The sequence below is a fragment of the Leucoraja erinacea genome, chromosome 3 (assembly GCF_028641065.1).
Source record: "Leucoraja erinacea ecotype New England chromosome 3, Leri_hhj_1, whole genome shotgun sequence".
Lineage (NCBI taxonomy): Eukaryota > Metazoa > Chordata > Chondrichthyes > Rajiformes > Rajidae > Leucoraja > Leucoraja erinaceus.
In genome coordinates this window covers 12,293,770-12,319,763 of record NC_073379.1, presented here as the reverse complement: position 1 = coordinate 12,319,763, position 25,994 = coordinate 12,293,770, and the positions used below count along the sequence as shown (strand labels likewise).

The 25,994-nt window shown below is 50.3% G+C and overlaps 1 protein-coding gene across 1 annotated transcript in view; it reads right to left on the bottom strand.

Annotated features, from left to right (window-relative positions):
• The window catches only part of tmem8b (transmembrane protein 8B), a 71,109-nt gene extending 45,842 nt beyond the window's left edge, over positions 1-25,267 (bottom strand). The window contains exon 1 of the mRNA XM_055632111.1: positions 25,158-25,267. Coding sequence (XP_055488086.1) covers positions 25,158-25,230 — 73 coding nt within the window. The 5' untranslated portion in view covers positions 25,231-25,267. The remainder of the gene's footprint in view (positions 1-25,157) is intronic.
• Positions 25,268-25,994: the final 727 nt, after the last annotated feature.

The following is a 25,994-nucleotide window of genomic DNA, read 5'->3' as shown; positions in this document are numbered from 1 at the left end:
AATCAATTGCTAGGGGGCATGGCCTTAAGGTGAGAGGGGAAAAGCTTAAAGGAGATGACTCACATTATTCAGACCTCACGTCAAAAACCTCGGCGTGATATTTGACTCAGCGTTGAAATTTGACAAACAAGTCAATGCCGTGGTAAAAGCTAGCTTCTTCCAGCTTCGGACGATAGCTAAAATAGAACAATTCCTCCAGTTTGACGACCTCGAAAAGATCATCCACACATTTATCTCCCGCCTCAATTGCTGCAACTCCCTCTACGCTGGCATCAGCCAATCTTCCCTGTCCCGCCTGCCACTGGTCCAAAACGCCGCAGCGAGACTCCCGACGGGCGCCCGAAAAAGGGACCACATCACCCCGATCCTGGCCTCCCTCCACTGGCTCCCTGTGCGGTTACGAATAAATTTCAAGATCTTTTCTTTATGTTTACAAAGCCCTTAACGGGCTTGTCCCCACCTACATCAAAAATCTGCTAACCCACCACACCCCCTCCAGGTCCCTTAGATCGGCTGACTTGGGGTTACTGAACATCCCGCGGTCTAGGCATAAGCTCAGGGGCGACCGTGCCTTTGTGGTTGCAGCTCCTAGACTGTGGAACAGCATCCCTCTTCCCATCAGAACTGCCCCCTCCATCCACTCTTTTAAGTCGAGACTTAAAACTCATCTTTACTCTCAAGTCTTTCTTGACGTCCTCTGTGGGAGGGCTATATGCATGTATTTATGTATGTACTTAATCTACGAACCACTGTTGTATAACGTTAGTACCTCCACCAATGTAAAGCACTTTTGCCAACGAGAGTTGTGTTTTAAATGTGCTATAGAAATAAAAGTGACTTGACTTGACTTGACTTGAGTATCGAGTATCGTATTGAGTCCAGAAGTCGGGTATTGAGTGCAGAAGTTGGGAGGTCATGTTGCAATTAACCTAAGACGTTGGTGAAGCCGCATTTAGAGTATTGTGTTCTGTTTTGGTCACCGTGTTACAGGAAATATGTTGTCAAGCTGGAAAGGGTGCGGAGAAAATTTACGAGGATGTTGCCGGGACTCGAGGGCCTGAGCTGTAGAGAAGGGTTGAGCAGGCTGAGACTCTATTTGGTTTTGTTTAGTTTTAGCTTAGAGATACGGCGCGGAAACAGGCCCTTCGGCCCACCGAGTCCGTGCCGACCAGCGATCCCCGCACATTAACACTCTCCTACACACACGATATTTACATTTAATACCCAGCCAATTAACCCACTAAACTGTACGCCTTTGGAGTGCGGGAGGAAGCCGAAGATCTCGGAGAAAACCCACACAGGTCACGGGGAGAACGTGCAAACTCCGTACAGACAGCACCCGTAGTCAGGATCGAACCCGGGTCTCTGGCACTGCAAGTGCTGCAAGGCAGCAACTCTACCGCTGCACCACCAGGTCTTCCATAGCAAGAGAAGGCTTGCAGTTGTATAGTTTCTTCCCCGCGTTATTCATTGGAGTGCTAGAGGATGAAGGGTGATCTTATAGCGGTGTACTAAATCATTTGAGGAATCGATCGGGTAAATGCACAGAGTCTCGTGCCAAGTGGAGGGGAAATCGAGATCCAGCGGACATGGCGTCTCGTATTGAGTTTGCACATTCTCCCCGTGACCGCATGGGTTTTCTCCGGGTGCTCTGGTTTCATCCCATATTCCAAAGACAGGCAAGCCGGGCTTCTGTAAAAATTGTCCCCAGTGTGTAGGATAGGACTGCAGTGATCGCTGGTCAGCACGGACCCAGTGTGCCGAAGGGCCTGTTTCCACATTGTATCACTAAACTAAAATTACACTAAACTAAACTAAATTAAACTAAACTAAACTAAAGATAGACACAAAATGCTGGAGTAACTCAGCAAGACAATAAACAATAGACAATAGGTGCAGGAGTAGGCCATTCGGCCCTTCGAGACAGCCGTGATCATGGCTGATCATCCCCAATCAGTACTCCGTTCCTGCCTTCTCCCCATATCCCCTGACTCCGCCATCTTTAAGAGCCCTATCAATCTCTCTCTTGAAAGCCTCCAGAGAATTGGCCCCCGCTGCCTTCTGAGGCAGAGAATTCCACAGCTTCTCAACTTTCTGGGTGAAAAAGGCTTTCCTCATCTCATCTAAATGGTTTACCTCTTATTCGTAAACGGTGGTCCCTGGTTCTGGACTCTCCCAACACCAGGAACATGTTTCCTGCCTCTAGTGTGTCCAAACCTTAATAGAAACATAGAAACATAGAAAATCGGTGCAGGAGTAGGCCATTCGGCCCTTCGAGCCTGCACCGCCATTCAATATGGTCATGGCTGATCATCCAACTCAGTATCCTGTACCTGCCTTCTCTCCATTCCCCATGATCCTTTTAGCCACAAGGACCACAACTCCCTCTTAGATCTTATATGTTATAATCTTATAATCCTATATGTTTCAATAAGATCCCTTCTCATCCTTCTAAATTCCAGAGAATACAAGCCCAGCCACTCCATCTATCAACATATGACAGTCCCGCCATCCCGGGAATTAACCTTGTGAACCTACGCTGCACTCCCTCAATAGCAAGAATGTCCTTCCTCAAATTTGGAGACCAAAACTGCAGACAATACTCAGGTGTAGTCTCACTAGAGCCCTGTACAACTGCAGAAGGACCTCTGCTACTATACTAAACTCCTCTTGTTATGAAGGCCAACATGCCATTCGCTTTCTTCACTGCCTGCTGTATACCTGCATGCTTACTTTAAGTGACTGATGAACAAGGACCCCCAGATCTCGTTGTACTTCCCCTTTTCCCAACTTGACACCATTCAGATAATAATCTGCCTTCCTGGTTTTGCCACCAAAGTGGATAATCCACATTAAACTGCATCTGCCATGCATCTGCCCACTCCCCCAACCTGTCCAAGTCACCCTGCATCCTCATAGCATCCACCTCACAGTTCACCCTGCCACCTAGCTTTGTGGCATCAGCAAATTATGCAGAAAAGAGGTGGAATGGGTAACGTTTCGGGTCGAGACCCTTATTCGGACCTGAAGGAGGAATGGGCGTTGTTTCAGGTTGACCCGAAACACCACCCATTCCTTCTCTCCAGAGATGCTGCCTGTCCCGCTGAGTTACTCCAGCATTTTGTGTCCATCTTCGGATTAAACCAGCACCTGCAGTTCCTTCCTAGACGAAAGTAACCTGAGGGAGCAAGTTCAGGAATGTTGCACCAAGCCTTCACATCTCCCTCAAATATCTCACATTCCTCAAAATGTGCTAAAGCACCTTGAAGTGTAGTAAACGTTGCCATGGTAACCTGGCAGCCACTTTCTTTTAAACTCTCATGCTAAGTTTTCCTTAAGCATAGTTCCAAGCTGCAGTTAATGTTAGAGTCATGGATTAGTGGAAACAGGCCCTTCGGCCCAACTTGCCCACACCGAACAACAATGTCCCAGCTACACTAGTCCCACCTGCCTGCACTTGGTCCATATCCCTCCAAACCTGTCCTATCCATGGACCTGTCTAACTGTTTCTTAAACGATGGGATAGTCCCTGCCTCAACTACCTTCTCCGGCAGCTTGTTCCATACACCCACCACCCTTTATGTGAAAAAGTTACCCCGCAGATTCCTATTAAATCTTTTCCCCTTCACCTTGAACCTATGTCCTCAGGTCCTCGATTCCCCTACTCTGGGCAAGAGACTCTATACATCTCCCCGATCTATTCCTCTCATGATTTTGTACACCTCTATTAGATCACCCCTCATCCTCCTGCACTCCATGGAATAAAGACCCAGTCTACTCAACATCTCCCTATAGCTCACACCCTCTAGTCCTGGCAACGTCCTCGTAAATCCTTTCTAAACCCTTTCAAGTTTGGCAATATCTTTCCTATTACATGGTGTCCAGAACTGAACACAATATTCCAAATGCGGTCTCACCAACATCTTATACAATTGCAACTTCTAAACTCAATACTCTGACTGATGAAGGCCAATGTACCCAAAGCCTTTTTGACCACCTTATCTACCTGCGACTCAACCTTCAAGGAACCATGCACCTGTACTCCTAGATCCCTCTGCTCTACAACACTCCCCAGAGGTCTACCATTCACTGTGTAGGTCCTGCCCTTGTTCGATATCCCAAAATCCCTTCAGACTGAAGAAGGACCCTGACCCGAAACGTCACCTGACCATGTTTTCCACAGATGCTGCCTGACCCGCTGAGTTACTCCAGCACTCTGTGAAACGTCACCTATCTGTCACTCCCACCATCGGGAAGAAGGTACAGGAGCTTGAAAACGGGAATGTCCAGGTTCAGGAACAGCTTCTTCCCAACAACCAGCAGGCTATTGAACGCCACAACCGCCAAATAAGCTCCAAACTACTGAGACTAGGGGGATATTGCTTTTGTCGGTGCACTATTATTGTATATTGCATATAGCGCGTGTGTGTGTGTGTGTGTGTGTGTGTGTGTGTGTGTGTGTGTGTGTGTGTGTGTGTGTGTGTGTGTGTGTGTGTGTGTGTGTGTGAGTGTGTGTGTGTGTGTGTGTGTGTGTGTATTTGGGTGTGTATGTATGTGTGTGTGAATGTGTGTATGTGTGTGTATGTAGGTGTGTGTGTATATGTGTGTGTGCGTGTGCGTGTGTGTGTTGGTGCGTGTGTGTGTGTGTGTTGGTGCGCGGGCATACATATACAGATATATACAGTATACACACATGCGCACATGCACACACATATACATGTATAAATGTGTGTATCTACATATAATATGCATATATGCAGTATACACTATATCTATATGTGTGTATATACAGTGGCTTGCAAAAGTTTTCATACCCCTTGAACTTTTCCACATTTTGTCACGTTACAACCACAAACGTAAATGTATTTTATTGGGATTTTATGTGATAGACCAACACAAAGTGGCGCATAATTGTGAAGTGGAAGGAAAATGATACATGGTTTTCAAATTTTTTTACAAATAAAAAACTGAAAAATGTGGCGTGCAAAAGTATTCAGCCCCCTTTACTCTGATACCCCTAAATAAAATCCAGTGCAACCAATAGCTTTCAGAAGTCACCTAATTAGTAAATAGAGTACACTTGTGTGTAATCTAATCTCAGTATCAATACAGCTGTTCTGTGAAGGCCTCAAGAGAACATTAGTGAACAAACAGCATCATGAAGCCCAAGGAACACACCAGACAGGTCAGGGATAAAGTTGTGGATAAGTTTAAAGCAGGGTTAGGTTATAAAAAAATATCCCAAGCTTTGAACATCTCACGGAGCACTGTTCAATCCATCATCTGAAAATGGAAAGAGTATGGCACAACTGCAAACCTACCAAGACACGGCCGTCCACCTAAACTGACAGGCCGGGCAAGGAGAGCATTGATCAGAGAAGCAGCCAAGAGGCCCATGGTAACTCTGGAGGAGCTGCAGAGATCCACAGCTCAGGTGGGAGAATCTGTCCACAGGACAATTATTAGTCGTGCACTCCACAAATCGGGCCTTTATGGAAGAGTGGCAAGAAGAAAGCCATTGTTGAAAAAAAGCCATAAGAAGTCCCATTTGCAGTTTGCCACAAGCCATGTGGGGGACACAGCAAACATATGGAGGAAGGTGCTCTGGTCAGATGAGACCAAAATTGAAGTTTTTGGCCTAAATACAAAACGCTATGTGTGGCGGAAAACTAACACTGTACATCACCCTGAACACACCATCCCCACGGTGAAACATGGTGGTGGCAGCATCATGCTGTGGGGATGCTTTTTTTCAGCAGGGACAGGGAAGCAGGTCAGAGTTGATGGGAAGATGGATGGAGCCAAATACAGGGCAATCTTGGAAGAAAACCTGTTAGAGTCTGCAAAAGACTTGAGACTGGGGCGGAGGTTCACCTTCCAGCAGGACAACGACCCTAAACATACAGCCAGAGCTACAATGGAATGGTTTAGATCAAAGCATATTCATGTGTTAGAATAGCCCAGTCAAAGTCCAGACCTAAATCCAATTGAGAATCTCTGGCAAGACTTGAAAATTGCTGTTCACAGACGCTCTCCATCCAATCTGACTGAGCTTGAGCTATTTTGCGAAGAAGAATGGGGAAACATTTCAGTCTCTAGATGTGCAAAGCTGGTAGAGACATACCCCAAAAGACTTGCAGCTGTAATTGCAGCGAAATGTGGTTCTACAATGTATTGACTCAGGTGGGCTGAATACTTTTGCACGCCACACTTTTCAGTTTTTTATTTGTAAAACAATTTGAAAACCATGTATCATTTTCCTTCCACTTCACAATTATGCACCACTTTGTGTTGGTCTATCGCATAAAATCCCAATAAAATACATTTACGTTTGTGGTTGTAACGTGACAAAATGTGGAAAAGTTCAAGTGGGTATGAATACTTTTCAAGCCACTGTACATGTGTATATATGTTCACACAAACACAAATATATATACATACCTAAAGAGACACACACACACTCACATAAATATATAAATATATATATACTGTGTGTGTGTGTGTGCATTTTATTATGTTTTTTTACAGGGTACCATGTTGATATATTGTGTTATGCTGCTGCAAGTATGAATGTCATTGTTCTGTTTGAGCCACATGACAATAAAACACTCTTGACCATGGACTTATCGCTATGGTAGCGGAGGCTGGAGGTTTGCAGACACGAAGAAGAAATGCCTCCAGCGCCCACCTCCGCAGCCCCCTCCCTACAGCTGGCAGTGAGCGCAGCAGCAACTATGATCTCCATTCATCATTCTCCAGGAGCTGCTCCCTCCTCTCTCCCGAGGGGACGGCTCCCTGACTCAGCAGCCAGGAGCAATTCATCAGCGCCGGCATTAATCACGTCCCCCTAAATCCCTCAAGGAGTGGAGCGATAGAGTTGCTGCTTCCCTCCACCAGAGACCCGGGTTGCATCCAGACTACGGGTGCTGTCTATGTGGAGTTTGCACGTTCTCCCCGTGACCTGCGTGGGTTTTTTCCATGGGGTCCGGTTTCCTCCCACGTCCCAAAGACCTGCGGGTTTGTAGTTAGTTGGCTTCTGTAAATTGTCCCCAGTGCGTTGGATAGAACTAGGGCAAAGATGATCGCTGGTTGGCATGGACTCGGTGGGCCATAGGGGCTGTTACCATGCTGAAGGGCTGAATGGTCTTATCTTGTTCTGGGATGGGTCCGGGGCAGCCCGACAGAGTTGCTGCCTCACAGCACCAGTGAACTGGGTTCGATCCTGACCTCGGGTGATGTATGGGTGGACTTTGTACGTTCTCCCAGTAACTGCCTGGGTTTTCTCCGGATTTCATGCGTTTAGTGCAAGATAGAGGATCTCGAACTGAAACATCACCCATTCCTTCAATCCAGAGATGCTGGATGTCCCGCTGTGTTACTCCAGCATTTTGAGTCTCTCCAGTCCAATAAAGCCCGATTAAAGGTTAAGGACAGTCCAAGGGTCTCTGATGAGGTCGATGGGAGGTCAGGACCGCTCTCTAGTTGTAAATAGGATGGTTCAGTTGCCTGACAGCAGCTGGGAAGAAACTGTCCCTGAATCTGGAGGCGTATGTTTTCACGCTTCTGTACCTCTTGCCTGATGGGAGAGGGGAGAAGAGGGAGTGACCGGGGTGAGACTGGTCCTTGATGATGCTGCTGGCCTTGCCGAGGCAGGAGCATAGATGGAGTCAATGGAAGGGAGGTTGGTTTATGTGATGGTCTGGGCTGTGTCCACAACTCTCTGCAAAGTCTTGCAATGGATCACTGAAGTAGTCTACTTTATCATTGCACTCTTTCCTGAAGGCAATGGACAATAGACAATAGGTGCAGGAGTAGGCCATTCGGCCCTTCGAGCCAGCACCGCCATTCACTGTGATCATGGCTGATCACCCCCAATCAGTACCCCGTTCCTGCCTTCTCCCCATATCCCTTGTGTCATCTGCAAATTTGCTAATATTACTTTTAATCCCTTCATCTAAATCATTAATGTATATTGTAAATAGCTGCGGTCCCAGCAGCAAGCCTTGCGATATCCCACTAGTCACTGCCTACCATTCTGAAAGGGATCCGTTAATCTCTACTCTTTGTTTCCTGTCTGCCAACCAAAACATGACCCGCTGAGTTACTCCAGCACTCTGTGAAACGTCACCTATCCATGTTCTCCACAGATGCTGCCTGACCCGCTGAGTTACTCCAGCACTGTGTGTGTGTTTTTTTTGTAAACCAGCATCTGCAATGACTTGTTTCTGCACCATACGCCTTCTTTACAACTCCCAATCAAAGTACCATAAAGGTGTATCATGATTTCCTGACTCGTATTCTCAATGCCAGATCTATGAAGGCAAGCATACCATACACTTTCTTTATCAATCTATCTATTTGAGTTGCTACAATCAGGGGGCTATGGACTTGGACCCCAAGATCCCTTTGTACATCAATGCTGTTCAGGGGTACGCTATTAATTGTATAATTTCCCCTTGCTTATGGTCAGTAACCCTTTTCTTTTGTTTATTATTGTCAAGTGTATCGAGGTAGAGTGAAAAGCGTTTTTGTTGCGCGCTATCCAGTCAGCGGAAAGACTGTACATGATTACAATCGAGCCGTCAACAGTGTACAGATACAGGATAAAGGGAATAACGTTTAGTGCAAGATAAAGCCCAGTAAAGTCTAATTAAAGATAGTCCGAGGGTCTCCATTGAGGTAGATGGGAGGTCAGGACCGCTCTCTAGTTGGTGATAGGATGGTTCAGTTGCCTGGTAACAGCTGGGAAGAAACTGTCTCTGAATCTGGAGGTGTGCGTTCGTTTTCACACTTCTGTACCTCTTGCCTGGTGGGGGAGTGGCCGGGATGAGACTGGTCCTTGATGATGCTGCTGGACTTGCCGAGGCAGCGAGAGGTGTCGATGGAGTCAATGGTCCGTGTGATGGACTGGGCTGCGTCCACAACTCTCTGCAATTTTTTGCGATCTTGGATGGATCCCTATATTTCCATACAGTCATTCGGCAGGGAAACAGGCCGTTCGGCCCATCTCGACCAAGGTGCCCCAAGTAAGCTTGTCCCATGGAAGGGAGAGAGATGCAAAAAGCTGGAGTAACTCAGCGGGTCAGACAGCATCTCTGGAGAAAAGGAACAGGTGATGTTTCGGGTTGAGACCCTTCGTCCATGAAGGGAGGTTGGTTTGCATGCTGGTTGAGGCTGCATCCACACCTCTCTGTGGTAAGGCCAGATGCATAGATAGTCTGAGCAGAATGATTTCAGTGGGCTATAGTTTAGTGTGGTTTAGTTTAGAGATACAGCGCGGAAACCGGCCCTTCGGCCCACCGAGTCCACGCCAACCAGCGATCCCCGCACACTAACACTATCCTACACACACCAGGGACAATTTACATTTATACCAAATCAATTAACCTACAAAACCTGCACGTCTTTGGAGTGTGGGAGGAAACCGAAGATCTTGGAGAAAACCCACGCGGGTCACGGGGAGAGCGTACAAACTCCGTACAGACAAGCGCCCGTAGTCGGGATCGAACCCGGGTCACTGGTGCTGTGAGGCGGGAGTTCTACTGCTGGGCCACACCATGTTACAGGAAAGATGTTGTCTAGCTGGCTAGGGTGCAGAGGAGATTTACGAGGATGTTAGCAGGACTCGAGGGCCTGAACTATAAAGAGAGGTTGAGCAGGCTAGAACGTACAAAGACCGTACCGACAAGCTCCCATAGTCGGGATCGAACCCGGGTCTCTGATGCTGCTGGCGCTGTAAGGCAGCAACTCTACCGCTGCGCCACCATGCCGCCCCAAATCGCAGCCCGTGCTCCGGCAAGCTGCAAGGTCAATGGCGTGATATCAGCCGGCTGTGAAGGTCTGTGGGCCGGGACTCAGCTTCACAGCTCCACCACAAGCCTCCCGTCTATCGATCGCGGGGCTGAGGTGTCGAAATCTTCCATCGCTGCGAGGCAGCTCAAGTGAGGGCTCCCACGGGGGGGCACACGTTCTCGTAGTGCAACTGTAAACTAACTGCTCAGCTATCCTTTCAAGAATCAAGAGTGCCTCATTGTTAAATCAACCGTGAGCAGAGCAATGATCTCCGCCCATTGCCAAACACTTCAACTCTGCCCCCCACCCCATTCCCACACTGACCTTTCTGTCCTGGGCCTCCTCAACTGCCAGGGGAGGGGAAGGAAGGAGAAAGCAAGGACTTACTGAAATTGGAGAAGCCAATGTTCATACCGCTGGGGTATAAACTACCCAAGCGAAATATGAGGTGCTGCTCCTCCAATTTGCGGTGGGACTCACTCTGGCCATGGAGGAGGCCCAGGACAGAAAGGTCGGATTCGGATTGGGAGGGGGAGTTGAAGTGCTGAGCCACCGGGAGATCAGGTTGGTTATTGCGAGCCGAGCGGAGGTGTTGGGCGAAGCGATCGCCAAGCCTACGCTTGGTCTCACCGATGTAGAGCAGCTGACATCTAGAGCAGCGGATGCAATAGATGAGGTTGGAGAAGATGCAGGTGAACCTCTGCCGAACCTGGAAAGAACGTGCAAACTCCGTAAAGGCAGCACGCGTAGTTGGGACCGAACGCCGGGTCTCTGGCACTGTGAGGCACCAGCACTACTGCAATGCCACCCTAACAATATGATAATTAAACACCCTTGACTGACACTCCAAGGGTCATGAGGAATGAACAAAAGGTGTCTCCAAGGCTGTGAAAGACCACATCCCAAGGACACTATAACTGGGACTGAATTTCAGTCAGTCCTCACCTCCAGGGGTCTCATCTTAGAAAGTGACTGACTCACAAATAGAATCATACAGCCCGGAAACAGGCCCTTCGGCCCAACTTGGCCATGCCGATCACGATACCTCATCTACACTCGGCCCATGTCCTTCTAAACCTTTCCTATCCATGTACCTGTCAAAGTGTCTTTTTAATGCTGTTTTAGTACCTGCCTCAACTTCCTCCTCTGGCAGCTCGTTCCATGCACCCACCACCCTTGTGTGTGAAAAGATTGCCCCTCAGGTTCATAATAACAGGAGCAGGGTTAGGCCATTCAGCCCATCAAGTCTACTCCACCATTCAATCAAGGCTGATCTATAGGGCCCTCGGACTATCTTTAATCAGACGTTACTGGAATGTATCTTGCACTAAACGTTAATTCCTTTATCCTGTATCTGTACACTGTGGACAGTTCGATTGTAATCATGTGTAGTGTTTTCACTGACTGGACAGCACGTAACGAAAGCTTTTCACTGTACCTCGGTACACGTGACAATAAATTAAACTAAACTAATCTAAACCAAACTAAATTAACTTATTTTGTCAGGGAGAGGTGAATCTGTGGAATTCATTGCCACAGACGGCTGTGGAGGCCAAGTCAGTGGATATTTTTAAGTCGGAGATTGGTAGATTCTTAATTAGTGCGGGTGTCAGGGGTTATGGGGAGAAGGCAGGTGAAGGTAGAAGGTACAGGAGCCTGAAGACTGCAACAACCAGGTTCAGGAATAGCTACTTCCACACAGCCATCAGGCTATTAAACCTGGCTCGGACAAAACTCTGAACATTAATAGACCATTATCTGTTTATTTGCACTTTATCAGTTTATTTATTCACGTGTGTGTGTATATTTATATAATGGTATATGGACACACTGGTCTGTTCTGTATTCATGCCTACTATGCTCTGTTGTGCTGAAGCAAAGCAAGAATTTCATTTGCCTATCTGGGACACATGACAACAAACTCTCTTGAACGAACTCTTGAATGGGGTTAGGAGGGAGAGATAGATCAGCCATGATTGAATGGAGAGATCGTCTCCCATGAACAAATGGCCTAATTCTGCTCCTTTAACGTATTAACTTAACCTATAAACGACCCTATTCCGCTGATGATTTTATACATCTCTATAAGGTCGCCCCTCGCTCTTCCCATCCCCGTTTATAGTGTATAACATCATGCGATTAATAGATCAGGTCGATGGACAAAGGTTCTTGCCCAGAGTAGGGTCATCGAGGACAGAGGACACAGGTTTAAGGTGAAGGGGAAAAGATTCAATGGCAATATGAGGGGTAACATTTTCCACACAAAGGGTGGTGGGTGTATGGAACACTAATAGGTAGCTGAGGCAGGGACCACCGCACCGTTTAAGAAACAGTGATGGGCCTGTCCCACTCGGCGATTGTTTAGGCAACTGCCAGCGACTGTCATAGTCGTAGCAGGTCACTGAAAAACTGGCGACAACCCATGTCATCCCTGGCGACAACCTACGACAGCACCCACGTCAGGAGAGGTCAAGTTACGCTCATTGGCGTCAAACCCACTGTCGCTGAAAAGTTTTCAACATGTTGAAAAGTTAGAGGCGACCAGAAAGACGTTACGACTTTTTGCGCGACTGAGGAGACTAGTCCCAGCGACCACGGGCAAACATGTGGCGACAAACTAGTCGCCTGGAGTTGCCTAAAAAATCACCTAAGTGGGACAGGCCCATGAGACAGGTACCTGGAAAGGACAGGTTTGGAGGGATATGGGCCAAAGGTAGGCAGGTGGGACCGGTGTAGATGTGTTGATGGGTGCGGGCAAGTTGGGCCGAAGGGCCTGTTTCCACGTTGTACTCCGGGTAAAGAGTTAATGGCCCCACTTGCACTGCACCGTTTAATGTACGAAGCTGGATGTGGGGCGCTGCCAACGTGCCTAATTTGGTTGTCACCGCTCCATCTGCTCCTGAATGTAAAGTGAGCTCCACGGCAGAAGATGTTTATCCTGAACCAGACAGGAATAACATGAAAAGTGGCACCTAAATCTGCGTTACACGGGCCGTTGCTAAGGGGGAGAGAGAGGGGGAGCGAGGTGGAGAGGCAGAGAGGGGGGGGAGAGGGAGGGGTAGAGAGGGAGGTGGGAGAGGGGGGAGGGAGAAGGGGTGGGAGAGGGGGAGGAAGGGGGGAGGGAGGGGGGGGAGAGAGGGGGAGAGAGAGGGGGAGGGAGGGGTGGGAGAGGGGGAGGAAGTGGGGGAGAAGGGGAGTGGGGGGAGGGAGAGGGGGAGATAGCAGGGGGAGTGGAGAGGAGGGAGAGGGGGAGGAGGAAGGAGAGGAGGAGGGAGAGAGGAGAGAAGGGAGAGGGGGAAGGAGAGAGTGCAGGGGAAAAGATCAAGGGCGAAGGTGGGAGAGGAAAGAGAGAGGGCGGAGACAGTGTGAGACAGAGAGAGGGTGAGAAAGAGAGTGGGAGAGAAAGAGGAGAGTGAAGGAGAAGGTACAAATGAGGGGGGAAAGGGAATGGGTGAGAGAGACGGAGCGTAGGAGAGGGAGAAGGAAAAAAAGAGGATAGGAGAGATGAGAGAGAGAGGAGGGAGACGGAGTGAGAGTGGGAGGGAGTGGAAAGAGAGAAGGAAGAGGCGAGGAAGAGGAGAGAGAAAGGAGAGAGAGAGGTGAGGAGAGTTGGAAAGAAAGAGGGAGGGTACGGGGAGGAGGAGGAGGGGAGAGAGGAAATCGAGAGGGTGAGAGAGGAGAGAAGGAGAGAGGTAGAAGGTAGAAGCGGAGGGAGAGAAGGTTGACGAGAGAGGGGGAGGGGAGAGGGGAGAGAAGAGAAGAGTGGGCGGGAGGACAACGGGTGAAGGTGGAGAGAGGAGGAAAGGAAGTTGGAGGAAGAGGGGTGATGAGGAAAGAGGGGGGTGAAGGAGAGAGAGAGAGGTGAAGGAGTGAGGAGGAAGGTGAGATGAAGGAGAGGATGGAAGCATGAGGGGGGAATGGGAGAGAGACAGAGAGGGAGGGGATGTGAATGAAGAGAGAGAGAGGCGATGGGAGCAGAGGAGGAGAAGGAGGGAAGGAGGGAGTGGGGAAAGCGGGTGAAAGAGGTGGTGCAGACAGGGAGGGAGATACAGGGGAGAGCAGATAGAGGAGAGGGAAGACGTGTGTATTAGGCTGCAAAAGCTGTGTGGATGGAGGGAGGATGTATGGATGGAGTGTACATTGAGGTGAGGGTGAAGAAGGCATTGTAACGGTGCTACCCCAGGTTACCCGATCTCCCAACCTACCTCATCGGTGCACTTGCACTTTTTATTTTGAACCTGCACTTGCTCTGCAGCTGTAACGATCTAACGCTGTAACACTATAGTCTGCACTCTGGTAATGTTCTCTCTGCACTACCTGCATGGTGTCGCAGCGGTAGAGTTGCTGCCTGACAACGCTTGCAGCACCGGGGACCCAGGTTCCATCCCGACTACGGGTTCTGTCTTCAGGGAGTTTGTACGTTCTCCCCGTGGCCTGCGTGGGTTTTCTCCGAGATCTCCTGTTTCCACCCAGATGTACGGGTTTGTAGGTTAACTGGCTTGGGTTTGTGTACTTGGTGTAAGTGTAAATTGTCCCGAGTGTGCGTAGGCTTGTGTTAGTGTGCGGTGACCGCTGGGCGGTGTGGGCTCGATGGGCCGAAGGGCCTGTTTCCGCGCTGTATCTCTAAACAAAACTACCTGTTGTACTCGTGTGTGGGTTGACTATACTCACGTAGGGTTATGATTTAACTGGATAGCTCACTAATGGGCCTGTCCCGCTTAGAAAAACTGGTGACTGGACCCCCTCTTCGACATAAAATTAGAAATAGAATCATTACTTTAGCACCGGCAACAACCTACGTTAACCTGGCGACAACCTACGACAGCACCTACGTCAGGAGAAGTCAAGCTACGCTCATTGGCGTCAAACCCACTGTTGCCGACTGTCTCCGAAAACTTTTCAACATGTTGAAAATCCAGCGGCGACCATAAAGACGCTACGACTCTGTGGGCGACCGAGGAGACGACTCACAGCCATACAGGCGACACCCCGGCAACCGTGTGGCAACAGCCTAGTCACCTAAACCATAGCCTGAGTGAGACAGGCCCTTAACCAAGCTTTCCACTGTGTCTCAGTACAAGTGGCAAAATTAGCCAGAGCCAACACCAATATATTAACCATGCAGTACTCTTTAGACTTTAGAGATACAACATTGAAACAGGCCCTTCGGCCCACCGAGCCTATGCCGACCAGCCATCACCCCATACACTAGCACTATCCTACACACTAGGGACAATTCACAATTTACAGAAGCCAATTAACCTACATCTCTCTATATCTTTACAATGTGGGATGGAGCCGGAGCACCCGGAGAAAACCCACGCGGTCACGGGGAGAACGTACAAACACCGCACAGACAGCGCCCGTAGTCAGGAGCGAACCCGGGTGTCTGGCGCTGTAATGCAACAACTCTACCGCTGCGCCACCGTGCCGGCCTGTACTTCTGGTGTGGTCTCATCTTGCCTCAACTGCAAGGTCCACTATGAGGTAGGTTGGAAGATCGGGATTACACCCCAGCTATGGGAGGACCATTCAAGAGTCTGATAAAGGGGCTGTCCCACTGTACGAGGTAATTCAAGAGTTCTCCCGAGTTTACCCTGATTCGAACTCGGAGAATTACGGTAATAGCCGCTCGCAGGTACTCGGGGCTCTCGTGGACATTTTTCAACATGTTGAAAAAACTTCACGAGCTTACCGCGTTTCCTGAGTACCTGCCGTTAGCGTTACGAGCCGCTAAGAGACGTCCCGAGCTCCGACGTACCCGCTACGTACATTCTACGTACTTACCATGAGTTTGATTTTTTTTTTAACTCGGGAGAGCTCTTGGGTAAACTCGTATAGTGGGACAAGCCCTTTAACAGTGGGGAAGAAGCTGTTCCTGAGACTGGCTGGCTGTCTTGTTACTGCACTCAAATGCTCTGACATTGAAGGCCAGCATATCTTCCGAACTGCATGAATATTGATTTCTCTAACATCAAGTAACCCTTGCATCCCCTCTCTCTTCGTCCCTCCGCCACCCAAGTCATTGTACTACTTTCAAAGTCCTCCTGTTCAGTCTCGTTGTCTGTAACTGGTTTTCACCATGCCCGCAGCTAATAGTGGCCTGTTTTCTTTATCATTGTTGTTTTTCTGCATATCTTTCATTCATTTGTTCTATATCACCGTCCCGATCTCTCGTTTCCCTTTGGCCTGACTCTCAGTCTGAAGATGGGTCTTCAGCGGGAGACGTCACCTATTCCTTCTCCCCAGAGATGCTGCTGCCTGTCCCGCTGAGTTATTCCGGCACTTTGTGTCTATCTTCCAATGACTGACGAACAAGGGTGGCGGGAAAGGGTGCATGGACCAAGCTGCCAGAACAGGTAGTTGAGGCAGGTAATACAAAGACATTTGGACGGGGACTTGGATAGGGGAGTTTAGAGGGATATGGGCCAAATGCGGGGAGGTGGGACTAGTGTAGATGGAGCGTGGGCAAGGTTGGCCCAAGAGCTGGCTTCTGTTCATTACAACTATAGGCATTTATAATGTTTCCCAGCTAAAACAATCCCAACAATACTTCTTCGTTCCTGCTGAGATGTCTGATTCATCCACAGTTTGACTTCACGTGCCAGCTTTTTGCCCACTCGCTCAATCTGTCTTAGATCCCCCTCTCCAATCCCAAAGCATTTCATACGTCCAAACCCGAAGCGTCACCTGTTGCTTCTCTCCAGAGATGCCATCTGACCAGCTGAGTTACTCCAACATTTCGCCTCTTTCATGAATATATAGAGCTCTGCAGCTTCTCGCCTCTCCGGTTGGTCAAGAGATATAGAAGTGTGAAAACGCACACCTCCAGATTCAGGGACAGTTTCTTCCCAGCTGTTATCAGGCAACCGAGGGCCCGGGGGAGGTTTACGAGAATGATCCCTGGAACGATTGAGTGAATATATGATGAGCGTTGGACGGCACTGGGTCTGTACTAGCTGGAGTTTAGAAGGATGTGGGGGAACCTCATTGAAATTTACCGAATAGTGAAAGGCTTGGATAGAGTGGATGTGGAGAGGATGTTTCCACTAGTGGGAGAGTCTAGGACCCAGAGTCCGTAGCCTCAGGATAAAAGGACGTACCTTTAGAAAGGAGATGAAGAGGAATTTCTTTATTCAGAGGGTGGTGAATCTGTGGAATACTTTGCCACAGAAGGCTGTGGAGGCCGTCAATGGATATTTTAAGGTGAAAATGGATAGATTCTTGATTAGTGCGGGAGTCAGGGGTTATGGGGAGAAGGCAGGAGAATGGGGTTCGGAGGGAGAGATAGATCAGTCATGATTTAATGGCGGAGTAGACCTGATGGGCCGAATGGCCAATTTCTGCTCCTGTGACTTGTGACCCTGAGGGACAATTTTTTCACGCAAAAGGGTGGTCGGTGTGTCTCCGTGACCCCGTGACCCCGTGACCCTGTGACCCCGTGACCCTGTGCCCCTGTGACTGTGCCTCTCGGACTCTGTGGCTCCGTGGCTCCGTGGTTCAGTGACTCTGTGTTAAAACGAGAGGGTTCGATTCATAATTGTCCAAATCGGTGTGAATGTCCATGTGGATGCAGTGCACCCATTTCATGCACCTGATCCCATGAGACAGATAGACAGTATTCATTGCATGAAGTTCACTTGCATGTATGCCACAGAAAGATACACAGCTTACACCAAAGCTCATCTAATCACGACTCGTCAGGTTTATAAAATAATTAGCTATGCAACTTTACAAACCCAGTTACTCCACCTGGTTACATGGGGCACCTGGACTCAGTGGGAGGAGGCTGATGTTTCGGGAAAGGGTAGTTATTGAGAATAGGGGGTAATTTTCTTAACTTATGTTGTAGGAAAGATGTTGTCAAGCTCAAAAGGGTTCAGAGAATATTTACCAGGATGTTGCCAGGGCTCAAGGGACTGAGCTACAGGGAGAGGATGAGCAGGCTGGGTCTCTATTCTTTGGAACGCAGGAGGATGAGGGGTGATCTTATTGAGGTGTATAAAATCATGAGAGGAATAGATTGAGTGAATCCACACAATGAATCTTTCTCAAAGAGTAGACAAATTAAGATCCTGGGGACATGGGTTTAAGGTGAGAGGGGAAAGATTTCATTGAAACCTGAGGGGTAGCTTTTTCACACAGAAGTTGGTGGATGTATGAAATGAGCTGTCAGAGGAGGTAGTTGATGCAAGTACTATAACAATATTTAAAAGACACTTGAGCAGGTACATGGATTGGACAGTTTTAGAGGGATACTAGACCAAGTGGGACCCGTTGGGTCCCTGTCACACGGGAGGCCTGGTCTCCCAAAGCAACCCGTTCCCCAACGCAATATTCCACCACTCACCCGTTCCCCATCACAACACGTTCCCCAACGCAATATTCCACCACTCACCCATAGCCCCCAACTGTGCAGTGGCAGCACATTTCCCTTTATTCACCATCCCGCTTTTTAAACTTAAAAAAAAAATCAAATTGCACTTGCTGCCAGGACTCAGTGTCCTGGGATTTGCAATTTAGTAGCAGGCAGGGCTACTATCCCATTGTGACATCATAGCTGTAACTGCCAGTGCAAATTCAAGTCATTTTTCTCAAAGTTGGGTTTTGTAAAGTTAAAAATGTGAATAACTTGTAATATATACCATCAATCTTAACGAAACTTTGATACAATAAACCACAGGACAATGGAGAGTATGGTGGTTCTAAAATTGTAGTGCTCACGTCTACTGTTTTGGTGAAATTTCAGGATCAGTCGGACACACACGCACACACACACGCACGCACACACGCACACACACGCACGCGCATAGAAACAAACAAGATGAGAATTTTAGTAATATATAGATGGACCAAATGCAGGCAACGGGGCAAACATAGATGAGACAGCTTGGTCGGCATGGGCAAGTTGGGTTGAAGGGCCTGTTTCCGTGCTACAACTCCATGACTAAAGCTGGCCATAATCTATAACATCCATCCAGCGGCCTTAGCCTTATAAAACATTCTAAAGCGCTCTACACAGTTATACCGAGCCATGCGGGGAGATTGTGGAGACCACTGCTTGGGCTAGAGGGAGATGGGGGGGGGAAGAGAGGGCGGGAAAAAGAGAGGGGGGGAGAGAAGGAGGGGGGGGAGAGAGAGAGAGAGAGGGGGAGCGAGAGAGGGGGGAGAGAGAGGGGGAGGGGAGAGAGAGAATGGGGGCAGAGAGAGAGGGGGAAGAGGGGGTGAAAGAGAGAGGGGGAGAGGGAGAGGGGGAGCAAGAGAGAGGGAGAGAGGGAGGGGACAGAGAGAGGGGGAGAAAGAGAGGGGGTGGCCAGAGAGGGGGCAGAGGGAGAGACCAAGAGGAGAGAGAGAGGCAAGAGAGAAAAGAGAGAGCAAGAGAAAGGAGAGTGGGAAATGGAGGGAGATAGAGTGAGAGGGGAGAGAGAGAGAGAGGGAGAGAGGGAGAGAGAAAGAGGAGAGGCGGAGAGAACACTAAGTGCAGAGAATTAGGAGCTGTCATTGACACAATGAACAGAAAGGGCTGAAATGAGACATCAGCCGTACAGAAATCACCGCATGCTGAACGCACAGCAGGGAGGAACATGAGGAAAAGGGGGCATATCTGTGGCAAAGACTCATCCGACAGGTGCCTGTTCAGACAAAGAAACATTGTGGACATGATTGGCAATACAAAGGGAGCCGAGCGAGAGAGAGCGAGAGAGAGAGAGAGAGAGAGAGAGAGAGAGAGAGAGAGAAAGGGATCTCACACACACACACACACACACAAAGGGGGCATCTACACTATCTGCCATGCTCTCTGAATGCAGACACATTGTAAAGAGAGCGTTCTTACAGGAACCTGTAAACACCTCCGTGGTTCAGTTTCTACTTGCCTCAACTACTGCCTCCGTCAGCTCGCTCCATGCACTCATCCCCCTTTATGTAAAAACAAGTTGCCCCTCAGGTTCCTATTAAATCTTTTCCTGCTCACCTTAAACCTACGACCTCTGGTTCCCGATTCACCTACTCTGGGCAAGAGCCTGTGTTTTTCCCCCCGATCTATTCTGCTCATGATGTTGTACACCTTAATAAGATCACCCTTCATCCTCCTGCGCTCCAAGGTATAGAGTCCCAGCCTGCTTAACCTCTCCCTATAGCTCAGACCCTCGAGTCCTGCTAACATTCGTGTAAATCTTCTCTGCACCCTTTCCAGCTTGACACATCTCTCCTATAACATGGTGTGGTTACTGCCTTACAGCACCAGAGACCCGGGTTCGATCCTGACTACGGGTGCTGTCTGTACGGAGTTTATACATTCTCCCCCGTGATCTGCGTGGGGTCTCCCACAATCCAAAGACGAACAAGTCTGTGGGTTAATTGGCTTGGTGTCATTGTAAATTGTCCCTAATGTGCGTAGAGTAGCAATGATCGCTGGTCGGCGCGGACTCGGTGGGCCGAGGGGCCTGTTTCCGCGCTGTATCACTAATGGTGACCAAAACTGAATGTAAAACTCAATGCCTCACAAACGTCTTGTACAATTGCAACTTTACCCCCCAACTTCTATACTCAATGCCCACCAGGATTTCTCTGCCGCCCGAATTAGCTGGGCAAGGTTAACCCGGCTCCCAACAGCTGTCTCCAGCGCCCAAGCCCAAGCTCATTGCTCCAAGTCTCCCTGCTGTGTTGAATTAACTTGTCCTGTAATCCAGGCTGCATGCCCAGTCAATGACAGCAACTGAACGCTGGCACGGCCACTTGCAATTGTGTCAGCACTGGCAGATGGGCATTCAGCTGCCTGACCCCCAGCTCTGAAATCACTCCCCTTACACACACACACACACACACACACACACACACACACACACACACACACACACACACACACACACACACACACACACACACACACACACACACACACACACACACACACACACACACACACACACACACACACACACACACACACACCACCACACACACTGTGTGTGTGTGTGTGTGTGTGTGTGTGTGTGTGTGTGTGTGTGTGTCTATGTGTGTGTGTGTGTGTGTGCGCGCGTGTTTGTGATGGGTGTGTGTGTATGGGGGTGTGTGAGGGACTGAGGGAGGGAGGGAATGTGGGGATGGAGTGAGTGAGTGGGTGAGTAGGAGAGAAAGTGTGGCTATGTAACTGTATGGGCATGTGTGTGCTTCTTCATGGGTGTGTGAGTGTGCATATATCTATGTGTATATACATACACGTTTTGCATGGGAGCATCAGTGTGTATGTGACTGTTCGTGTGTGAGAGTGTGAGCGTGTGTGTGTGAGAGTGTGAGTGTGAGAGTGTGTGTGAGAGTGTGAGCGTGAGTGTTTGTGTTTGAGAATGTGTATGTGAGTGTGTGTATGAGAATGTGTGTGTGAGTGTGCGTGTGAGTGTGTGTGTGTGTGTGCGTGTGAGAGTGTGTGTGTGGGTGTGTGTGAGAGAGAGAGAGAGTGTGTGTGTGTGTGTGTGTGTGTGTGTGTAAGTGTGCGTGTGCGTGTGTGAGTGTGTGTGTGAGTGTGTGTGTGCGTATATGATTGAGTGAGTGAGAGTGCGTGTTGGAGCGTGTGCGTGAATGTGCGGGCATCAACACAACACGAGTAGGGTCTCTACGGAAGATAATAAATGAAATGAGCAGGGAATGGGCAGGTGAGAGCAGACTTTAAACTGTGGCCATGTGCTGGGACAGTGTGTTCAGTACAAATTGAGAAGTCAGCACAGAAGGGTGGGAGGGGAACCTACATAGATACCTGCACCACTTAACACAGGTCACAAACTCAACCGGCAGATAGACTTGGAAAGAGATTGTCAACATTGTGATCAGGCAAACTGCAACACAACAGCATTGAAAGGAACATCGAACAGGTAGTGAACAGAAGCGAGAGGGGGGAGGCAGTGCTGTGTTTAACTGACACAGGGGATAACAACAGCATGGCTAGCTCTTAATCTCAATGGATTACACAACTAAAGTGAAGGGATTAACCAGGATTAGAGACCGAGACAGAGACAGAGACAGAGACAGAGACAGAGACAGAGACAGAGACAGAGACAGAGACAGAGACAGAGGCAGAGAGACAGAGGCAGAGAGAGAGAGACAGAGAGAGAGAGAGAGAGACAGAGAGAGAGAGAGAGAGGCAGAGAGAGAGAGAGAGAGAGAGAGAGACAGAGACAGAGACACACACACACACACACACACACACACACACACACACACACACACACACACACACACACACACACACACACACACACACACACACACACACAGGGAGAGGGAGACAGGGAGAGAGGAGAGGGAGAGTGAATAGGGGGAGAGAGGGTGGGTGGAAGGAGTGTATAATGAGCGAGTGGGAGGAGAGAGAGTGGGGAGGCAAACATGACTTGCGGGGGGGAAGGCAGAATGGGAGAGAGAAGGGGAGAGGAGGGCGAGGGAGAGAGGGCGAGGGGAAGGGAGAGGGTAAATGGGTGAGGGGAAAGAATGGGGGGGGCATTGAGGGGAGATATAACGTAGGGGAGAGGGGAAAGAAGAGAGAGTGAGTGAGGAAGAAGGGAGAGGAATGAGAAAACATAATGAAATAAGAGACCAGGATAAAACACCACCTCACTCACTCCTGCTCTGACATTGAACGCGATCGTGCTGCTGCTACTCCATTCAGCGACACCTTCCCCTCGTACAGGATTCCTCGAATTCCTCAATATCATACAATCTATTGATCTCTGTTTTGAATATATTCAGCGACTGAGCATGACAGCCCCTTGGGTAGAACATTCCCAACATTCACCCTCCTCTGGGTGCAGACATATTGTTCTCATCACAGCCCTTGAATAGCCCACTCTTAGTTTGAGGTTGTGACCCGTGGTTCCAAACATCAATATTGCATCTCTCCTGTCAAACCCCGTTAACAAAAATATGCTTCAGCTCGGACTGGATGTGGGAGAGAGAGGAGGAGAGGAGGAGGGAGGGAGAGGGAGAGAGAGAGGGAGGGGGACGGGGAGAGAGGGGGAGAGGGAGAGAGGGGGAGAGAGGGGAGAGAGAGGGAGGGGAGAGGGAGGGAGAGGGAGGGAGAGGGGAGAGAGAGAGAGAGGGAGAGGAGGAGGGGGAGAGAGAGAGGGAGAGAGAGGGAGAGAGGGAGGGAGAGAGAGGAGAGGGGGGAGAGAGAGGGGGGGAGAGGGAGGGAGAGAGGCAGGGGAGAGAGAAAAGAGGAGAGGAGGGGAGAGGAGAGGAAATACAATAAAACAAGTAGAGAGGAGAGAGAGGGAGGGGAGAGGGGGGGAGAGGGAGGGGATTACTTAGGGGAGAGAGAGAGGGGGAGAAGAGAGGGGGAGGGAGAGGGGAGAGAGAGAGGAGAGGGAGAGAGAGGAGAGAGGAGGAGAGGAGGAGAGAGGAGAGGGGAGGAGAGGAGAGGGAGGAGAGGAGAGAGGGGAGAGAGAGAAGAGGGGGGAAGAGGGGGGGAGGAGAGAGAGGGGAGAGAGAGGGAGGGAGAGGAGGGGGGAGAGGAGGGAGAAGGGAAGGGGGGAAAGAGAGTGGGAGAGAAGGAGAGAGAGGAGAGAGAGGGGGGAGAGGGGAGGGGGGAGGGGGAGGGGAGGGAGGAGGGAGGGAGGGGAGGGGGAGGGGAAGGAGGGGGAGGGATGGGAGAGAGAGAGGAGGGAGAGGAGAGAGAGGGGGGAGAGGAGAGAGAGAGAGGGAGGAGAGGGAGGAGAGAGGAGGGGGAGAGAGAGGGGGGGAAGGAGGAGGGGGGGAGAGGAGGGAGAGAAGAGAGGAGGAGGAAGGAGGGGAAGATGGGAGTGAGAGAGAAGGGAGAGGGGGAGGGAGAGGAAGGGAGAGGAGAGGGAGGAGAGAGGAGATGGAGAGAGAGAGGAAAGGAAAGGAGGGGGGGGAAGAAAGCGGGGGAGAGGGGGGAGGAGGGAGAGAGAGAGGACGAGAAGGACTGAAGAGAGGGAGAGAGAGAGGAGAGAGATAGAGAGACATACGGAAAAAAAGAGAAAGAGAGAGACGGAGAGAGAGGGACGATGAGAAACAGAGGGAGAGAGACAGAGCGAGAGAGACAGAGAGATATACAGTGAGAGACAGAGAGATACAGAGATAGTGGCAAAGGAGAAACAGTGGGAGAGAGAGAGAGAGAGAGAGAGAGAGAGAGAGAGAGAGAGAGAGAGAGAGAGAGAGAGAGAGAGAGAGAGAGGGGGGGGAGTGAATGCGGAAGATGAGAGGGGGCGGATAGGGTGGTTTTGTAGAGAGTGTGGAGAGAGAAGGAGAGAGGGGTGGACAGGGGAGGGAAAGGAGGGAGAATGGGGAAGAGGAAACGAGAGAGACTGAGAAGTGAGAGAGAGGAGAGATGTTTTTTGGGGGGGGGACGAGTGTGATGGGGGATGGAATGGAAAGAGATTGTGTGGGAGGACAACAGGAGTGAGTGTTGGAGTGGGTGGTGGGGAGGAGAGGAATGAAAGAGAAAGTGGGGGGGATGTCGGGGGGAGGGGGGGAGGGAAGGAGAGGGAGGGGGGAGATGGTGGGAGGGGAGAGGGTGGGGAGAGAGGGGGAGAGGGTTTGGAGGGGAGAGGGTGGGGAGAGCAGGAGATGGTGGGGAGGGGAGAGGGTGGGGAGAGAGATGGTTTGGAGGGGAGAGGGTGGGGAGAGATGGTGTGGAGGGGAGAGGGTGTGGAGAGAGATGGTTTGGATGGGAGAGGGGTCGGGGAAAGAGGGAGGAGATAGAGAGGAAGAGGGCGGTGAACGCAGGAGAGATGGTGAGGGGGTAGATGGTGGCAGGGGAGGGAGGGTGGTGAGGAATGATGAGCGAAGGGGGGAGCAGGAAGTAGTGTGTGAGGGAGAGGAGCGAGTATTTTGGAGAGGGGTAGAGATGGGGGAGGAGGGGGAGAGGGGGGAGAGAGAGGGAGAGAGGTACGTGGGTAAGAGAATGGGAAGAGGGTCGTAGAAAAGGAGATGTAGGGTGGAGGATGTACAAGGGGGGGGGGGAGAGAGGGGGAGAGATGGGGGAGAGGGGGAGAGAGAGAGGAGAGAGAGGGGGAGAGAGAGGGAGAGAGAGGGGGAGAGAGAGGGGGAGAGAGGGGGAGGGAGGGAGAGGGGGAGGGGGTGAGGGGTAGAGAGGGGGGGAGAGGGGGAGAGAGGGGAGGGATGGGGGAGAGAGAGGGGAGAGAGGGGAGAGAGAGGAGGTAAGAGATGTGGTATGTGGGAAGGAGAGCGATGGAGAGGAGCAGGAACATTTGGAGAGGGTGTAAGGGAGAGATGGGGTAGAGAGAGATGGGGAGAGATACGGATCAAGTGGGGGCGGCGAGGGAAGGCGGAGTGAGCGCTTTCAGCACCAAGCGGCGCGGACAGCTCCGGCAGCGGGGGAAGCCGCCACTACTCACCGCTCAGCGGCTGCAGGCAGGCGGCGAGGAGAAGCAGCAGCGGCCGCGGGGAGCGCCAGCCCCCGGCCGTCATCTCTGGGCGGTCTGTGCCGAGCCTGGGAGAGGTTGTGGAGAGGGAGAGCCGTGTCCCGGGCTGTAGAGGGCGGACGGTGCCTGTCTGCCGCTCCGCTGTCTCTCTCTCTATCTCTGGCTCCACAATGACACACTCCACGCCAAGCCTCTGCCAAGCGCTGCCTGAGACCGGGGGGCGGGAGCAACACTCCAATACATTAGTGCGGCGGCACGTCATCCCAGGCCTGGGCGGTGTTTCATCCATCCCAGACTCCTCCCTACACCAGCCTGGCATTTATATCAGCATTTGTGTATTACCGTCACGTGTAAGAACATACAGCGCAAAACTTTCTGGCATGGATTGTGTAGGCAGTCAGAAGCTTCTCCCCAGAGATAGATCGTGGTGGGTCTGTGGAATCCCTTGCCACAGAAGGCTGTGGAGGTCACGTCAAGGCAGATATAGATAGATAGATAGATTCTTGATTAGTGCGGGTGTCAGGGGCTATGGGGAGAAGGCAGGAGAATGGGGTTAAGAGGGAGAGATAGATTTGTGACCTTATGACCTTTATGAGTGGAAGTGTCAAAGACTATTGAATTCACACAATCTTTAACCCAGGCTGGGGAGTAATCTTCATAACGTCATAAGCGATAGAAGCAGAATTGGGCCATTCGGCCCATCAAGTCTGCACTGCCATTCAATCATGTCTGATCTATCTCTCTCTCTTAACCCCATTCTCCTGCCTTCTCCCCATAACCCCTGGCACCCGTATTAATCAAGAATCTATC